The following is a 13,072-nucleotide window of genomic DNA, read 5'->3' on the forward strand; positions in this document are numbered from 1 at the left end:
CTTGGCCACGTGTTGCGTATGCCAGTCGACCGACTTCCTCGAAGGGCTCTTTTCGCACAATCAAGAGAGCCAGAGGCGGCCAAACAATGATTTGGCAGTGAAGTATAGAACTCACTGCCAGCAAACTCAGCTGCGCTGGTCATTGCCGTCTACCTGGATGGGGACCTCGAGACGAACCATACCAATGGTTAGAGACATTGTCAGACATGGCCCAGTCGCGCCCTCAACGGCGCTCGTGCATCCAAGCTGTTACCTTCAATGCATGGCTCCATTCCGAATTCTCACGCATAACATTCCACTGACAGTGCTGTATTTCCGCAACAATTTATCAGCTCCCGCCTCCAATGCATAGCTACCTATCCCACTTCACAATAGGTACGCTGGCAATAATAAATAATAATCGTTCAGCTATCGCACCCTTTCGATGCCTAACTGCCATGGCACCCGAAGGTTGCACGAGGGCTGGGATGCTGCCAGGTTGCCCAAGCTTAGACGGGTAGTCGAGAGGAGGAGGTTGGGTTCGAACCATGGACCTTCCGGTCAGTAAATTTGCGCTCTAACCACTTGGGCCATCTCGTCCATCAGCTGGCAATATGATGAGCTGAATCCGCAGGTCTCCAAAACCCGTGCCTCTATGGGATTTACCGTCTCTAACCGACTGGGCCCATCATGCACGAACCAGAACGTAGTTATTCTGGGAAACTGTGTAATTGTTATCTGATTACCCTACCGGTACGTTTTTTGAGGTACCGCTGGCAGCGGGTTAAAGGAGACGGATTTTACGGATCTGCTCTTAGGGGCCTTTAACAGTTTCTGCTTAATCCAAATAGATTTAAAAGATGATGTTTGCGGTCGTTCCGTCCAACAATCCAACCACACCAATCGCATGCCGCCGCCAGTACGCTATGTATCGAGGTCTGGTGGACAACTTGTTGCAGCCTCTCGTAGAAATAGTCCCTTATTGTTTTGGGTATTTAGAAGGGGCTGCAAAGTACTGGGATCCGGACAATGAGTACGTCATTGGCACGGCTAAGTACGACAATCGGAATATCCTGAATGCCTCAGCAATCAACTGATCCAGTGAGGGATCCAGTAAGAACATCAATTGCCAACGTTTTCGGAGACAGGTTCAGTCCAGCGAAAAAAAATATGGAAAAACAATTTGGGGAAAGGTGACAGCCACCTGTACTTCGTCTGGCCCGAGCAACTAGTTTTAAGGCGGGCTTAGGTGGATCAGTATACTAGCTTGACAAATAGACTGCCGAAAAGAGTCTAGAGATTCGATCATCCCAGTTTCCCGCAACTGTGATAAGCAAGCCGATCCAGTCGACAGAGAGGCAGTTGGTTCCTCGGAGATCGTTAATTCTCCTGGTAAAGATGGAATGTCAATGCAACCATTCACATCAGGCGGTAACTATTTTCAAGACAAATCCAGAACATGCAGACGGTATAGGAATTTCCCGTAGTCCTCCAGCAACGTAGTCTATCTTGGATAAAATAAAGACGGAAGGAACCCGGTTGTTTTTGCGTTATTTAATACTCAAATGAAATTGCTCAACTAAGCTTGTCTTTAAATCCCAATTCTGGTAAGACCAACAGGCGAACAGCCAGCACTCGCCAGTTCCGTCATATATGTTGGAAACATCCGGCCCAAAGCTGCCACCCTGTCGTAGTAGTTGACTTTTAAGTGCTGAAGTGACGCTGCAGGATACACTCGCCGAAACTCAGCCTCAGTTCCAACCATGCTAGGAACGCTAGCGGGAAGCAACTCTCCGAAGATCAGCGAGTCCCCCTACCCGAGAGACAAATTACGTGGGGGGCTGGAGCTTATTTCGTGCTGTACTCAGCGATAAGAGTGCGAAGACTGCAGGGTATGTCCTTCAGGCGACCAACATGTCCATAGTTATGGAAGCGACTATGCCGCCTTCCTCCGAGAATGGACGGGCTAAAAAATATCGACCCTGAAAACCGCACGTTCGGTTCATTCAATGTTTGACCTTGACCACCGGATGCATTATTCAATACGGTTGAAGCGGCTTCGAAGATCAAATGATCTGATATTGCTCAGAACGCTCACAAGAGCCCCATTACCCCCAACACACGGTGTATTGGCATAATGCGCTGCATAACACAATTCATTACTGTCAGACCCTGATCTTTTCCGACAGACAAAAATAAAAATGAATACCTTCAACGTTTAGCTGGTAGACCCCTTTGACGCATAACTGCCATATAACCCGAAGGAGGCACGATGGCTGGCATACTCCAGGTTGGCCGAAGCATAGACAGTAGCCAGAAAAGAGCTGCAGGTCTATTTGATGCACAGACCTCGAGGTCAGCAGTTTTGCACGCTTAATTATCTTGACCTCCAACGAACTGAAGTCATGTCCGCAAAAGTAGATGAGGTTTGATAGAAAAGTGGTCTTTGAATACCCTTGCATTCCATCAGAGGTACTGCCGTTTGAGAGACACAGATGTCTATCTAGGTGAAGCTACCAACCGCTCCTACTGCTCCGAGCCTCACATCCAGTTTTGGTGTTGCATCCACCCAGTCTTGGAGTTAGTACAAACTGCCCGGAGGCGGGCCGCTCTAGAAAATCGAGCGAGCTGCATACTCTATGTCGATGACGTCTTTTGAAGAAAGTAATTCTACACCAACTGATGAAAACATTTCATCGGCTTCCTCTACAAGGACAAAGAAGATGACTAGAGCCAAACCTGAACACCTTTTTTTGTGATGTATTCACCGTGTAGTCATGGTGCCCATGTGTGTTGGGATATAAGAATTGCACAGGTATGGCATCACTGCAAAACAAGGTCGAGTGAGTTGGATGCTACCATCAGGCATAGGCGGTGGAGGACTGTTGGTTTTATGTAAATGTGGTGGTGTTTTAGGGCCTGTCGAAGAGTGAACATATGGCCGATTCGTTCGCGACCTTGACGAGCCTGCACTGGCTCTCACAGTTTCTCACAGTTGCTGATTAGTCTGTGTGGGATGATACCTGCTAGCAGTTGGGAAGCGTTACTCTCCGAACTGATGCTTCGAGTATATACATTCAGCTCTAATACCCTTTTTGATCGACCGTAGATAACTGCCATTCTTCGGATACTTTTGCCGCGATCCAAGTGCTCTGCATGAGTCATGTCAACTAGTGAGTGTCATACAACTAACAATCAAGCTCGTGATGAGGAAACCGAGCTCGTTCGCTATAAGGACGGTTCCCATGCAGCTTTATATACGGTGCGTACGTATACGTCGCTTGCTTCAACGAATTTCGCTCACGCACACGGGCTCAGACTGGAAACGAAAAGTTGAAGGTGAACGACGAAGGTGGAGTGAACGTATAAAATAACTGACTGTAAAATCAGCCTCTGCTGGATTCTGTGAATACTCTTCCTGACATTATACAAAATAGGAGCCAGTGCTGGGTTTAGCTTCCTCAACCCAACCGTCGAGTTCTCCAATTGGCTTACATCACTTCTGTTCTATCGGTTGTGATAAGCATCATCCTTCGTGCGACTTCCGATTCCAGCTCTATTTCGTCTTCGCCGTCGGTATTATGAAAATGAGAGGGAGGTGTTTCTTGTCCACCCAACTGCAATCATTGAAATCGCAAACCACAAATAGATAGTTGTGTACTTTAGCCTTCTGTTGAAAACTGTCGTAAAGGGGGCGTGCTTCCTGATCAGTCGGAACGTGGCGGAGTAGCATTTAGCTCACCTCCGCCTCGAAAACTTGTTCGTATTATGGGCGAGGGTCGTTCATAAAGCGTAAAATTTCTGTCGAAGCATGTGACCAGGATAGCTCCTGACGAACCTCGATCATTGAGCCTCTGATCGTGATTATGTTATCTGTTTTACAAACAAAGCACAAGTAACTCCAATTCTGTGATACCCATTGGTCAGTCTCATTTTTCACAGCCTGAAAAATTTCAACTGGATCCCAAGTCTGGTTTGCTCTAATCTATAACGGTATTTTAGAGGGAAACAAGTTGACTGCGAAAACATCCTGAACACCTACTGCTCGTGAGACACAATCAGTAAAATGATTGGGACAGTCAAGGAGTAACATGGGAACTTGTGTACGAGTGGCGCCTTCAGCGCCGCGTGATTTTCAAGATACACAGTCAAGTCCAGATTGTGAAGAATCAAGAAGGACGTGGAGAGTGGAACTGTAGTCGAGGCTGTTGGATCTTGGTTTGGTCTAGTTTGCCCTCTCCCTTGACTCCTGTTCGCCGCCCCAAAATCCATCACAAATGGATGTCCCCGCCTCCAGAACCCCCTTAGCCTATATGCAACAGCTGTCAAACTAGAGCTAGCGCCGTTGTGCCATCATAAAAAAGGGATCTGCGGCGGTTTTAGGTTGTGTGGTCCTCAATGCCCCGTGACGCGGTGAGTAAAAATGAGTCGGTCCCAATCTCCAGTCGCTTCTACTGCATAAGCGAACATGCACTTTTACCGCCTCACCGTACATTCATAGACACTGGCTAATAAGCTGCCGTCGTCAAACATATGATCATTTTTCAATCGCTCCGTCGTTAACACCGTGTAATCTGGAACTCGCTCTTGATTTTCTCCAGTGGGGTCCTGGTCTCCTTCAACACAACCGCTGGAAGAACCAAGCGGGCCCGAGTGGAACATTGATACCAACCCATTATCAGCAACAGAAATTCAACCCTGACATGCGACAAGGTACCTGACCCAGATGGTCTAGACCCCACGCTCTTCGAAGAAGGTGGCGAGGTCTTGGTGAATAGTCTGACAATCATACTGCAGAAGATTTCGAACGAAAACAGTATTAGTAGAATGGAGTTCCTCGACTTTCATCCCAGTTTTCAAAAAGGGAGCAAGAACTTCACCTAAAAACCATCGTGTTATCAGCCTGGTATCCGTCGCATCTAAGTCGCTCTGTGACATTATTTTGGATAGGTTGATGGATTATCGGGAGCGACAGGTTCGTGAGAATCAAGCTTGGTTTCGCCCTGGCTGGGGATGCATTGAACATAGCTTTACGTTGAGACAAATTCTTGAACAGCAGTATTCCTTTAGACACCCCACGTTTGTCCTTTATCTGGGTTTGAAATCTGCCTTTGATTCTGTCGATCGTCAGCAACTTTGGCAGTGTCTGGCGATCAAAGGTGTCCCTCCCTTAATTTCCAAATTTCCAAAGTTTTAAATTTCCCTCCCTTATGAGGGCACTGTATGTGAACTCCTGTCGCCACGTGCGAATATACGGGAAGCTCTCGCCTGAGTTCACCACATCCACTGCTTGAAATTTCTATGCCTGCCTCTGAAACCTCAGGAGTCGAGATGCTCCCTTGACGTTACATTACAGACATTGAGTATGCGGACGATATTGCTGTCCTTGGTTCAGATCCTCCTCAAATGCAAGTGATTTTAAATAACGTATCAACTCTGCCGCACGGTTTGGTATGCGTTTCACACCTGCAAAGTGTAAAGTGCTTCTACAAGACTGGGTGGGATCAAACCCACACCTCATGCTTGCAGGTGAGCCAATCGACGTCGTTAAGTCTCGGTGGAGTGGCTGGAGATGAGACTATTTATCGAATCAGGAAGGTCAGGGCAGCTTCTGCTAACCTCGGACGCCTATGGCGCCGACGTGACATGAGCATGTCTGTCAACGGAAGAGTACAATGCGGCAATGCGATCCTTACTGCTTTATGGATTGGAGACGTGGCCCCTACGCGCAGAGGACATACGGAAGATGTCAATGATTGATCATCGGTGTCTCCGCAGCATTGGTCAGGTCTGGTGGAGATATCTGATCAGTAATGCTGAGGTACGACGGATGGTCTTAGGAAGAAGAAACTCCCCTGCGATAGATGAATTATCCACGCTTCATAGTCTGCGCTCGTTGGATCGTGCTCTCCGCATACCAGATGATCGTCTGCCTCGCAGAGCTCTTTTCGCCCAGCCCTGTGTTGAGTGGAAGCGACCGAGAGGTGGATGATGTTTGATCTGGCAGCGAAGTACGAGGACACTAACCAGCACACTCAGTCTGGTAGGCAACTGCCGCCCCCTTGGATGGGGACCCAAATCACCAGTGGCCGTCGACATTAACGGAAAAGGCCCAATCACGCAGTCATTGGCTCTCGTGCATCAAAGCTATGGTCTTCAATCTGTGGCTACCCAATTCCCGAACTAACTGGACATGCTTTCGCCTCCAAGGTTTTGTTTTGTATTCCGATTTCCCGTCTTCCGGTGATCGAAACTGTAGCAGCTGGAGCCGACGTGCATGTGGTGCACGTTTATAGCTGATAGATAGATAGATTGATTTGATTTGTCGATGTTTTGTTTCACCTAGTCTTAATTTTGAGTATTTGTATCGGCTTTCGCCAAAAACTGGGTGGATTGTTTTTTTCTCCATTTGTCCTTGAAAGCTTGTCAACTAGAGTCCTGCTAGTTTAGAGATACCCGACTTGTTTGCTACCTTGAATTTTGTCCACACTGGATATTTTGTTTTTCCCCTGTCCATCTCCCTTAGGCTTCTTTCAGGTAGCTGAGCTCACCTGAGTCACATACAGTAAAAAAGTGACGTGAGTGCTGAGGATCAGTTGCTCTCGTCAATTCATCCAAGCCACATACCTTTTTACCCAGCTTCGCTACCTCGTTACTACGGTGGTTTGACATTCTAGTGTAATATCGTCGCATTTGCTGTAAGGTCGTAACCCCCGATGAATGTGTCCCTGGTTGTCCATATTCTCTGCATGGCCTGGAAATTCTACCATAGTCTTAAGCTATCGTGTCAACATGATCATGCGATTTGAACCCTGCTTCAAGTCTGCGCTAGCGCTTCCGGTCGTCCGCCGCGGTTGGAAATCAGTTTTGATTTGCCAAACTCGGCAAACAGACCAACACCCATATGGTCAACAAGCAATAACCGCATCCGACCTATTGATGAGGTTTCGTTATGCTAATTTATCCAACTGAATAGTCAGGAGCCATCACCAGTCATCATCCTGCTTTGCTGTTTTTGCTACATAGATTGATAGGTATTGAACATCAAAGACCAAGACAGATCAAGACTTGAGAGGGTACAAGTAAATCAGCACCTAACCGATCCAATTCATAGAAAATGGGTTTTCTGCATTATTTATTGTCCGATCACTTCGCAAATGACTACTGAATAATTTAATACTTTTGTACTCACCGTTAGCGACAACCACTCATAGTGCCGCCTACGTTTTCCATTCCCCTTCAATGATCAGGTCCATTCACTGACGTCGTAACATCTCACATTCAGCTGACCAATCTCCAAGACCAATCAGTATGTTTCAAGGTCAAAACAACGGTCCCCAAACGATACTGTGTAAGACCAAGCAGTGGGGTGTTAAAGCCACATGAACGACTCAACGTGGCCGGTAAGTGGTCTGGTTCGTGTCACACTCTTTCCCGCATAAACAGTTATGCTTCAGCCATTCAACTATGACCCTGCAGAAAAAGCAAAACACAAATTTATGATTCAAAGCATGCCTATGCCAGACGGCGATTCGACCACGCTGGAAGAAGTGGTTGGTGTCTGTTCACATTCTTCGTATTATGCTCCCTTCCAGTGGCAATATGCCCATCCGAACAAAATCAGAGATTCAAAACTGATTTGCGTTTTACGACTACCCGGCGAACTAGTTGTCGAGCCCAGTCACGATTTGGTGTTTGAAGGTATCTGGACCCCCCTGTTCGCTTCTCACAGTTTTCCTCTTTAAGGACCATTTAACAAGCCATCTTCGGCCACCGTCACACTGACCAATCCCTCACGTGAGCAAATGTGGTTCAAGTTGCACGTTTTCTCACAAAAACTATCCGCTTCTCCCGTTTCTGCGGTTCTTCAACCAAACGAATCGGTCAAAGTCACGGGTAACTATCACCCACCCTCCCACCGTCATCCTCACCTTATCCCCCATAGTCACATGTAAGCCTATGGATTCATCCGATTTGGACAGACCGAGAGAACGTGTCTTGATAAAATCTTTGACCATAAGTGATTCAGAAACACGTCCGTTGGAGGAAGTGGTATGTCGACGGGAGCGAGGGGACTAATTTTTCACTTTTCCCATCGTTATAGGTTTCGACTGCACAGACCACAGACACGTTTTTGAAATGTGTCTTCAGTGGAACCCAGCAGGCATCCGTAAGTTTTCCTGTTGCCCCCGCTCGTCACCTCTCACTGTTCCGGTTTAGGACGAGAAGGTTAAACCTATCAAAGTTAGCCACGCGCATGCTTCGGTGAGTCCCCACCGCAAATTGTTAATTGTTATGCCTGTTTCTATAGCATGCGGAACCTCCGGTGAAAGGACCCACAGTGGAGAGCCTGTTGGCTGAGATAGCTTCATTGCGCAATGAGAACAAGGCGCTGAAGGTAAGCAGGGTGTGGATTCGGAGACCTTGTGGGGGTATTTACTTCATGTACTTGGTCTTGGTTATGAAATACGGTTTTCTAGGCATTTTATCTAATGACGGTGCTTAGCTGGTCTTAGGCGCCTAAGCCACTCGATTTGCCGAATAAAGTCACACACACTGACCGCACTGAGTTGTCAATCACAGCACGAATTCCGCACCTAATCAACGGCACAATATCAGTGTTCACCTTGTGGTGTTTAGTTGCCATACGATGCTATAGTTTATTTAAAAATCTACGTGAACGCTATGGCCCTCAATACGTAGCTACTCATTTCATCAGGCAACTAGGCCTATGAGTGTCGTTTGACTTCATCATCGTCATCGTGTTTAGTTGCGATGCTATAGTTTATTTAAAAATCTACGTGAACGCTATGGCCCTCAATACGTAGCTACTCATTTCATCAGGCAACTAGGCTAGGCCTAGTCGTTTGACTTCATCATCGTCATCGTCATCGACAGCATGACATCAGTGTTCAACACCGATGCTTCACTGCCGTACAACCATGACTTATTTGAAAGCCTTATTGTAAAGAAAAGAGTAAGGGTGGACGGGACAGGGACTTAGTGCTAGCTTAACACAATCATTCCGAGGTGCCTACACCTCCAGAGAGTCAGTCAGGCAATCTGGATAGAAACTGACAACAAGAACGCCACTGACATCGGTTGGCAGCCATATCTTGTAGTGTCTCCAACCAGGCACAGTGAAGATCACGCGGTCTTAATCCTGGAAGGCAAATACCACCGACAGCACCCTAGCGTTTCGTGATCTCCTTCATACTCCTCTGCAAAGTCAAGGGTTGGCCTCCTCTCTGCTTAAGCCACTATGAGTTGGGCATGGAAAACAGCATTCTCTTCGGCAAACGGCGGTTCGGCATACGCAACACATGTCCCAACCAACGCAGCTTCTGGTTCTGGACACATTCTTCAATGGAAGTGCCCGTTACACAACCAGTAAATCGCCTTCTAACTGCCTCGTTACGGATTCGCTGACACCAACTCACACGAGCTATGGTTCTGGGACAACGATTGTCGAACACCTGAAGACGTCTCAGTTCCGCTGCTCGAATAGGCCAAGTCTCACAGCCATACAACAAAACAGCCCGTACTGTAGCTTGATACACACGTCCCTTCAGATTCAGGGATAAACCATTCTGACGCCATAGGTGTCTCAAGTTAGCAAACGCGGCCCGAGCCTTGCAGATTCGTGCATTCACCTCATCTGTCACACTGCAATCAGAACTAATACAACTTCCAAGGTACGTAAAACGCTCCACAACTTCCAGTACCTCTCCCTGGATTGTAAGGGGCGTGTTCAGTGACTGCACGTCCACAAGCATGACCTTACACTTTGTGGGTGCAAAATGCATACCAAAGGACGGGATGACTTTGGTCAGTTCATCCAAGAATACTTGCGCCTTCTCCTCCTCTTCGAACATGAGAACGATGTCGTCTGCATATTCCAGATCGACAAGGTTTTCTTCACTGGCTATTTGAACACCAGGGTTTTGGAGACCCTCCAGCGTTCGTCTCATTATTTCATCGATCACAAAGTTAAAAAGGAATGGAGAGAGTGGGCATCCCTGACGGACACCGCTTTGTGTGCGGAAGCTTTTGGAGAGCTCTCCGTACACTCTCACACGTCCGGAAGTCTGAGAATACAAAGAACGTATTATGTTTACAAACTTCCGGGGCATTCCTTGGTGGGCAAGCGTCTCAAGAAGAACAGACCGATCAACCGAGTCGAATGCGCCTCGGAAATCCAGGAATACTAGAATCGTGGGTCGCTTATACGTATGGCGTTGTTCTAGTACCTGACGCAGTGTGAAGATTTGGTCAACACAACCCCTACCAGGCCGGAATCCCGCTTGCTGCTCTCGGGTCAGTATCTCACGAGCCACCGTAAGGCGACGAAGCATAATTGACGCCAACAGTCTCGTTACAACCGGGGTCAGGCTGATCCTCCTATGGTTACCACACTCACTACGCGCCCCTTTTTTGAAAATGGGCACTATCACCGATTCCTCCCAGTTGTCTGGGACAGACTCCTTTTCCCAAATGCAAGCAAACAGATCAGACAAGCGCTGACTTATTGGTACACCAATTCCGATGGCTGGCTCTCTTTCCGTTTTTTCGAGTGACTGTTCTGGTCGGAACCGACGTATTGTTAGTACCTGGTTTATTGGTGACTAACGGTACTGGACGTCCAGTTGTTAAACTCGCATCAGTCTGCGACTCAGCCAGTGGTATGCGTCACTTCTGCTGTGCAACTCGAAAAATCACCCAGTGATTCACGTCCAAAAAAACTCTGCCAGCTGATTTTAACTAACGTTTCGTCCGACACCGGTCAGTTCGACAGCACCGATGTTGCATTGCGTTGACGACTTGTGCCGTCAGTCACGTTCAGTGAAACTCTGGTAGATCCGTTGAACTGTCTGACCGCCAGCTTCACACCGAGTAAATTAAAAATTGCCGTTCTTGTGCTTTTCCCTGGGCGGACTAAGGAACATGAAACCGTTAGCGAAATACACTCATTTGCAAACAAATTTGCTTTCGCGAGAGACTCACCTGGAACCCAGCTGAATCTCTCGTTTGTGATGTTTCCAGGCAAGTGAGTGTGCTGCACCAGACCGCCTCATGTTTCAGTCGCTACCATATTTGAGATATCGCGTTACATGTATATTTGTAATGCACTACTCATCAGGTTGCTGAAAATTCATCGACAGCCCACGACCGGTTTCGCCCTTCTTGGGGCCCATCAGATAGGCACAGTCCGCGAGTTTCCGTCAACTTTATGTTCTACTTGAAACCAAATTGCACGGAATTAGCAAACTAATTTGGTTTTTCAAGAGACTCATCATCATCATCATTGTCAGCTGTAAGAACCGCGTACTCGTCGTACACTGGTTGTAGCTGCCACAGTTTCGTTCACCGATGATTAGGGGGGGGGGGTAGGTAGCTGCGCACTGCGCGCGCGAGCTGGTAAATTGGTGCATAAATCCAGCACTGTCAGTGGGTTGTCAAGCGGGGGGTGGAAAAGGAGCTATGCATTGAAGGCAATAGCTTTGATGCATGAGCGCCATTGAGGGCGCGACTGGGCCATGTCTGACAATGTCACTAGCCATTGATGTGACCCGTCTCGGGCTCCCCATCCAGGAAGACGGCAGTGACCAGCGCAGCTGAGTTTGCTGGTAATGGCTTTCATAATTTGCTGCCAAGTCGTTGTTTGACCGCCTCTGGATCTCTCCCACCCTTCACGTGGTTGGGCGAAAAGAGCCCTTCGAGGAAGTCGGTCGACTGGCATACGCAGCACGTGGCCAAGCCAGCGTAACCTGTGCAGTGTGATCAGTTCATCTATCGAGGTCGAGTTATTTCTCCCGGGTACCATTCGACGTACTTCAGAATTGCTGATCCGGTGTTCCCACCAGATTCGGGCAATGCTCCGAAGACATCGATGGTCAAACACTGAAAGTCTTTTGACGTCCTCGGCGCGCAGCGGCCATGTTTCTGATCCATGTAGTAATATGGAGCGCACCGTAGGATTGTAAAGTCGACCCTTGACAGAGAAACTGATGTCACGCCTACGTCACAGGTGACGTAGGTTCGCAAAAGCTGCTCTGGCCTTCCCAATACGGATGGAACCCAGCCGAATAACTGGTTTGTGTTGTTTCCAGGCAACTGAATGTGTCATGAAACCTTGTTTCATTAGGTGTGAAATCCGCCAATCAGTGAACTACTTTCGGAATCAGCAGCGCTTGGGATGGCTGCTCAATATGGTGCTATCAGATCGGTTCCTAAGAGACTTCACTCGGACTAGGTTCCCTTAGCGGGTCTATCAGACGTTTCTCTCAGCTTGCAGTGAGGAGTGTTCATCCGAGGACCGTCAGCAATGCTGCTTGTTGGGAGGCGCAAGTCCATTAAGGTTGAATTCAAGCGAGGTCAAGTACTTATATTCATCTCGGACCTTTTTATTCAGCTATGGTATCCAGTCAATGCATAGCTACCATTCAACCCGAAGGAAGCACGACCGCCAAAGTGCCACCACGTTGCCTAAGCCTGGACAACGATTGTGAATCATGATCAGCCTTGTGGTCAGCAGTTTGTTTCCTAACTACCTCTAGCTTACCGCCGAATTGACAATGTGTGTGAAATATGTTTTGAGCTCGTATGTTTTGTAAAGTCCATTCTGGGTTTTCAGCTGAATGCCAGACTTCCTTTTGGGGCAATGAAGAAACTCTTTCGGAAGCAGTCTTTACCTCGTCGTGGTTGCATCTGGTGGCCGTGAAGTTGACATTGGTAGCCCAGTCGAACCGCCTCTTAGCAAAAGTTGCGGTTGAGTACCGCTGGAGAATCGTCCAAGCAGCTCGTTCGAACAGTCACCAATTTTGCACCTGAGAGGTTCCGGTTCTGGTTTCTAACTTGATTCAACAGTCCGTTGGTTGGTAGTTACGGTGTTGCCCAAAATAACAGGGCCTCTCGTCGGCTGGACGACTCCATAATGAACTGGTTGTGGTGCTTCTCGTCCGATCATGAAGACTTCAGCATAACGGATAAATCGATGATTTCCTGTCTGAGTAGATTTCTAGCATTCTTACTCTGTCAAATCACACTGCCTCGGTGTTTCATTGTACTCTAGTGAGCCATGAAGTAAAACAAA

At 47.8% G+C, this 13,072-nt stretch overlaps 2 protein-coding genes across 2 annotated transcripts; both read left to right on the plus strand.

Moving 5' to 3' along the window:
• Window positions 1–839: 839 nt before the first annotated feature.
• On the plus strand, window positions 840–1,076 carry T265_08273 (hypothetical protein; the record flags this gene model as incomplete). Its single annotated transcript, XM_009174021.1, has 1 exon — window positions 840–1,076. One exon carries the CDS (start codon window positions 840–842, stop codon window positions 1,074–1,076), a length of 237 nt encoding a protein of 78 aa, XP_009172285.1.
• A 2,066-nt stretch (window positions 1,077–3,142) lies between these two features.
• On the plus strand, window positions 3,143–8,495 carry T265_08274 (hypothetical protein; the record flags this gene model as incomplete). The annotated part of the gene is made up of 9 exons (XM_009174022.1): window positions 3,143–3,245; window positions 5,336–5,508; window positions 7,437–7,680; window positions 7,726–7,875; window positions 7,925–8,031; window positions 8,084–8,149; window positions 8,200–8,244; window positions 8,291–8,377; window positions 8,460–8,495. The coding sequence occupies 9 exons, from the start codon at window positions 3,143–3,145 to the stop codon at window positions 8,493–8,495; spliced, it is 1,011 nt and encodes a 336-aa protein (XP_009172286.1).
• Window positions 8,496–13,072: the final 4,577 nt, after the last annotated feature.

Source organism: Opisthorchis viverrini (genome assembly GCF_000715545.1).
Source record: "Opisthorchis viverrini unplaced genomic scaffold opera_v5_210, whole genome shotgun sequence".
Classification (NCBI taxonomy): Eukaryota; Metazoa; Platyhelminthes; class Trematoda; order Opisthorchiida; family Opisthorchiidae; genus Opisthorchis; species Opisthorchis viverrini.